General features: G+C 50.6%; 1 protein-coding gene across 6 annotated transcripts in view; it reads right to left on the bottom strand.

Annotated features, from left to right (window-relative positions):
• Nucleotides 1–790: 790 nt before the first annotated feature.
• Smco4 (single-pass membrane protein with coiled-coil domains 4) overlaps nucleotides 791–6,000 on the bottom strand; it is a 55,118-nt gene continuing 49,908 nt past the window's right edge. For all 6 annotated transcript variants that reach the window (XM_052752878.1, XM_052752884.1, XM_052752889.1 and 3 more), the window contains one exon: nucleotides 791–1,517. In XM_052752878.1, the coding sequence (XP_052608838.1) occupies nucleotides 1,259–1,438 (180 nt within the window). In that variant the 5' untranslated portion in view covers nucleotides 1,439–1,517 and the 3' untranslated portion in view covers nucleotides 791–1,258. The remainder of the gene's footprint in view (nucleotides 1,518–6,000) is intronic.

The raw sequence follows: 6,000 nt of genomic DNA, 5'->3' as shown, positions 1-6,000 counted from the left end.
CCCTGAGTTCCCCACACTTGAGAGCTTTTAGTCACACACTCTGCCAGCCCCACACTCGACAACTGTTTTAGTAAATCTCTATACAGGGCCACTGACACTTGGGGTAGGGGGTGGCATCAAGCCACTCACCCACATCAGCATCTCCAGATTTCAGCTGGAGTCTTTCATTTTCTCTCCCAGAAAGGCCCCCTCCAATAGTCTCCAAATATCCAGTAACATCTGTGCTGTCAGCACGTCACTAGCCACTGAGAGTAGGAAAGCCCTTCCCTCCTTGCAAATCTCTCTGTAATCAGCAGTGACAGCGCCTAGAGACACCCATGGAACAGTGACCAGGGATCTGACTTCCAAAGAGGCAGCTCCATCAGGCACTAGGACCTGGGAAGCCCGCTGCTGGAGGAAAATGAGGCTCAGCCAATCTGCATTTAAAACTCAGTTGGAATGCCAAGAGCCTGCACCCATCAGCTAAGAACAAAAGCTAGCCTGACCTTTTACCACTAGGAATCAGGGTGTGTTGCCATTTGCAAATACAGCATCCAGCAGGAAATGCTAACCAGACGGAGAGTGTGTGTGGTCATATGCCAATGAGAACTCACTTTGCTAAAAGAGGTCAGTTAGCACTCACTTTGCCCCTCTCTAGACTTCTTCTCAGCCTTACAAAGACCCAGTCAAATACATCATTTTCCTGCAAGTGTAGAATAGCAGCAAGTGAAGGGGGAGGTGGAAACAGCCCCAGGCAAGGGGAAAGAGACAAGGTCTGAGCAAGGGACCCAAAAACTAGATAAATACCCAGTTTAAGACTATTATCTCCTTTATTCAAAAAATAAATATTTCACTTTGAGTCAACATATTTCAAATCCCATCAAGCACAAAGAATAAATGCTGTCCCCTGTAGTTGTGAATGGGAGCAGGAAAGCATGTTGCAGGAATGGGAGGGAGGGTGGTGCTGATTCCAACAGCCTCACCCAGAGAGTCCTCCACTCCCCAGGTCAGCTATGCATCGATTTCAGGGGGAAAAAGACACACACACACACACACACACACACACACACACACACACACACACGCTCTGCTTTGAAGTCTGAAAGGCACATGAAGTGGACCATCAGGTGTATGGCACATTCACTGATAAAATGTTCCCTATTCCCTCCCCCAAACAAGTAGAGAAATTTTAGTCAAGTCAAAGACCGGAGAAGACAGGGCACTCCTGCTTGGAGCTCGGCACTGTAGACATCTCTAGAGGAGAGCTGGAACGGAGCGCTCACTCGGTGACGGCCGGGCGCGTGGCCACGTACACAAACACTACGATCAGGAGCACCACCACAGCCACGGTGGGCAGCACCACTGTGGTGATCTGCTGCCGGGCCTCCTGCATGGCCTGCTTGCGCTCCTTCTTGTCCTTGGACGTCTCCTTCTTTGGCTTCCCCTTGAGCTGACGCATCTTTGCTAGAGGATGCTGGGAAGATACGTCCAGAGAGGTCTAGAGGGAGGGCCACAATCCTCTGTCCAGGCAGGGACCTCTGTAAGGAGAACAACTGTGATCAGGGAGGAACGGAACAAAGGAAATAAAGGAAATCTTAGAGCCGGGGAGATGGCTCAGGGCGTGAGTGATCACACCACATACGTGAGGACTTGTGTTCAGGTCCCAGTACCCCACGTTAGGCTGGGAATGGCTGCACATGCTGTAACCCCAGCACTGGGGAAAAGAGACAGGCAGCGTAGTCAAACAGTAAGCTGCTGGTTTGGTGAGAGACACTACCTCAAGGCAGGAAGAGAGCAGCAGATGAAGACACCCTGTTCTTGCTCTGGCTCCTTTTGTGTAGCAAACATCCCCCCTGGAGGGAAGTGCTGTGGGATGTTCTGTATATTAAATATGTTGCTCTGATTGGTTAATAAATAAAACACTGATTGGCCAGTAGCCAGGCAGGAAGTATAAGTGGGACAAGGAGAGAGGAGAATTCTGGGAAGTGGAAGGCTGAGGCAGAGAGATGCTGCCAGCCACCGCCATGAAAAGTGAGATGTAAGGTACCCGTAAGTCACGAGCCACATGGCAACTTATAGACTAATAGATATGGGTTAATTTAAGAAATAAGAACTAGATAACAAGGAGCCTGCCACGGCCATACAGTTTGTAAACAATATAAGTCTCTGCATGTTTACTTGGTTGGGTCTAAGCGGCTGTGGAACTGGCCGGTGAGAGAGACCGTGGGCCAGGCAGGACTGGAGAAAACTCCAACTATAGGGAAGCTCCTTAAGACTCAGGAAGTTCTACGGGAGATTCATGAAGACTTGGTCAAGAAGTCCCCCAAACCGACCAGATGCACAAGGCTGCCCCATCCCAAGGCGCTATAAGCAGTAAGGACTTCTAAGGAGACCCAGAGGAGCTGAACTGCCTGAAGAGACTGATTGACCTTAATTGTGGCAAGTTGACAAAATAAAATAACTCAGCACTCATAGGGAGGCACTGTGAGCAATGTGTCCCAGGGGAAGCAAAAGGGGAATGTTCTAGTGGGTGGTGGGTATTAGGATTCTGTACGTGCGCAGCTCGATACCCACCATACCAGACTGGGGTCCTAGAGCTGAAAGGAAAAGTGAATACATGCCCCCATCCCTAAGCCAGAAGTTATCTCAAATTGATAATCCCTTTAAAATGAAGTGAGTTTTCTTCAAGGGAATCTCACTGGAGAGACAAACTACTCTTAAGCGTGTAGGCTGCATGCCAGCAGTAGATGGCCAGCAGAAAACACATTCAATGGCATCTTTGTTTCTTGTCTCTTAATGTTGTAGCTAGGGCTTTAAATTTTTTTCACTTTTTTATTTATATATTTTTCTCTCTTCTTAACCCTACAGGTCCTTTGTGTATATATGACAGCTTTCAGTTTAGTGTTTTCATGGGGTTCCTGAGTGTGCAAACGAGGTCCTTTGTGTGTATATTATGGCTTTCAGTTTAGTGTTTTTATGGATTCCTGAGTGTGCAAACAAGATCCTTTGTGTATATATGACGGCTTTCAGTTTAGTGTTTTTATGGGATTCCTGAGTGTGCAAACGAGGTCCTTTGTGAGTATATTACGGCTTTCAGTTTAGTATTTCATGGATTCCTGAGTGTGCAAACGAAGTCCTTTGTGTGTATATTATGGCTTTCAGTTTAGTATTTTATGGGATTCCTGAGTGTGCAAACGAGGTCCTTTGTGTATATATGACGGCTTTCAGTTTAGTGTTTTTATGGATTTCTGAGTGTGCAAATGAGTACTTTTCTGCATCTGTATCTGTTTCTTTGCATCTTTTCTTTTTGTTTGTTTGTTTTGTCTTATTCTGATGTGTTAGTTTTTGATATTATATTACAATCATCTCTTAGAAGCCTGTTTATTTCTAATGAAAGATAGAAAATGGATGGATCTGGGGGGGAGGAGTAGATGGAGGGGAAACCATAATCAGGATATATTATGTGAGAGCAGGATCCTAACAGTGGGTTCTTGGATGTGGGGCAGTCAACATGAGAAAGAGGCAGCATTTGCTTGCCAGAAGTCCAATGGCTAGGCCTTATTGGCAGATCAGATGTGGCCAGTGAAGACCTGGCAGAGACAATGAGGAGGACCCCATGGTCTGCAGACACTGGGTGGACCACCAGCTGGCTAGTGACACTATCATGAGAGAAGTGACCAGAGGAAGGCCCAGTCCTTGGAAGAACAGATCCTAGGAAGATGTTACCGCTCTGTTCACACCTGCCCATGTGTAAGGATGCCCACTGGGTGTTTCTGTGGAAATATCCACGAGACAGCTGAGAGTCTGGAGCTGGGTCTGCCCACAGATCTTCAGTGGGACTAGGGGAGGTCACTACAGCACAGCAGACAGAGAAGAGGACCTGGGACTGATCCTTGCTTACACACCTGCACCCTGGAAGCTGTGGGTCAGTAGATATCGAGAAGAGAAAAAGAAACTGAAGAGAATGCTCATCGCAGGGCTCAGGAAAGCCAAGGTCACTGTTGAGAAGACCACTGAGACAGATACAAGCTGCACCCACTAGTCACTGCACTGTGTCTGCTGTGGAGGATTTCAGTGGGCATGACATAGGTTGAGACCAACAGTTGCATGTGGCTGCTGATGTCCCAAACTTTTTCTTACTTGTCTAATTAGTATCATATTTCAGAATGTATCATTAGTATCATATTTCGGAGCATGCTGATTCCTTCCCTGAGAAGATTTTGCCATGAAAAAAAATTGGCTAAACATATTCAATGCATAGCTGATGTCCATGTTAGTATGAACACTTTCATAGTCTTCCAATCTGTAAAGAGAAATGGCAAACATTTTGAAAAGCAAAGTGCAAACAGCTGGCTTGAAGTTCTGCTAGAAGACTGTGTGGCCAAAAAAGGTTTTCTGATTTTATTTTAATAATGAGGGTAACCTGAGGGTGTTTTGGGGTCTAGCAGAATGGAAGAGAATCCTCTTGCTAAAGACAGGTATGGGAAGGAGCAGAAGTGAGAACACACTTGCAAGGGGAGAGGGAAAAGCAGAGTAAAGAGCACAGGGAAGAGCTGATGAAGAGAAACAGGATCAAGGGTCTGCCCTGGGAACACAGGAGGGCAGGTCTACATGGAGGAGTCACAGGAGGGTAAGGTTTACACTGGACAAGACACACCCTGGAGGAGACAGGAGGGTGGGTCCACACTGGAGGAGACACAGGAGGGTGGGTCCACACTGGAGGAGACAGGAGGGTGGGTCCACATTGGAGGAGACAGGAGGGTGGGTCCACACTGGAGGAGACAGGAGGGTGGGTCCACACTGGAGGAGACAGGAGGGTGGGTCCACACTGGAGGAGACAGGAGGGTGGGTCCACACTGGAGGAGACAGGAGAGTGGGTCCACACTGGAGGAGACAGGAGGGTGGGTCCACACTGGAGGAGACAGGAGGGTGGGTCCACACTGGAGGAGACAGGAGGGTGGGTCCACACTGGAGGAGACAGGAGGGTGGGTCCACACTGGAGGAGACAGGAGGGTGGGTCCACACTGGAGGAGACAGGAGAGTGGGTCCACACTGGAGGAGACAGGAGAGTGGGTCCACACTGGAGGGAACACAGGAGGGTGGGTCCACACTGGAGGAGACAGGAAGGTGGGTCCACACTGGAGGAGACAGGAGGGTGGGTCCACACTGGAGGAGACAGGAGGGTGGGTCCACACTGGAGGAGACAGGAGGGTGGGTCCACACTGGAGGAGACAGGAGAGTGGGTCCACACTGGAGGAGACAGGAGAGTGGGTCCACACTGGAGGGAACACAGGAGGGTGGGTCCACACTGGAGGAGACAGGAGGGTGGGTCCACACTGGAGGAGACAGGAGGGTGGGTCCACAGTGGAGGAAACAGGAGGGTGGGTCCACACTGGAGGAGACAGGAGGGTGGGTCCACACTGGAGGGAACACAGGAGGGTGGGTCCACACTGGAGGGAACACAGGAGGGTGGGTCCACACTGGGGGAGACAGGAGGGTGGGTCCACACTGGAGGGGACAGGAGAGTGGGTCCACACTGGAGGAGACAGGAGGGTGGGTCCACACTGGGGGAGACAGGAGGGTGGGTCCACACTGGAGGGAACACAGGAGGGTGGGTCCACACTGGAGGAGACAGGAGGGTGGGTCCACACTGGAGGAGACAGGAGGGTGGGTCCACACTGGAGGAGACAGGAGGGTGGGTCCACACTGGAGGAGACAGGAGGGTGGGTCCACAATGGAGGGAACACAGGAGGGTGGGTCCACACTGGAGGAGACAGGAGGGTGGGTCCACACTGGAGGACACAGGAGGGTGGGTCCACACTGGAGGGAACACAGGAGGGTGGGTCCACACTCGGGGAGACAGGAGGGTGGGTCCACACTGGAGGAGACAGGAGAGTGGGTCCACACTGGAGGAGACAGGAGGGTGGGTCCACACTGGAGGAGACAGGAGGGTGGGTCCACACTGGAGGGAACACAGGAGGGTGGGTCCACACTGGAGGAGACAGGAGAGTGGGTCCACAC

This window comes from Peromyscus californicus, unplaced genomic scaffold (assembly GCF_007827085.1).
Source record: "Peromyscus californicus insignis strain IS unplaced genomic scaffold, ASM782708v3 Scaffold_11__1_contigs__length_118956290, whole genome shotgun sequence".
Classification (NCBI taxonomy): Eukaryota; Metazoa; Chordata; class Mammalia; order Rodentia; family Cricetidae; genus Peromyscus; species Peromyscus californicus.
Note: the sequence above shows the minus strand (reverse complement) of the source record. Positions and strands in the feature narration are given on the sequence as shown.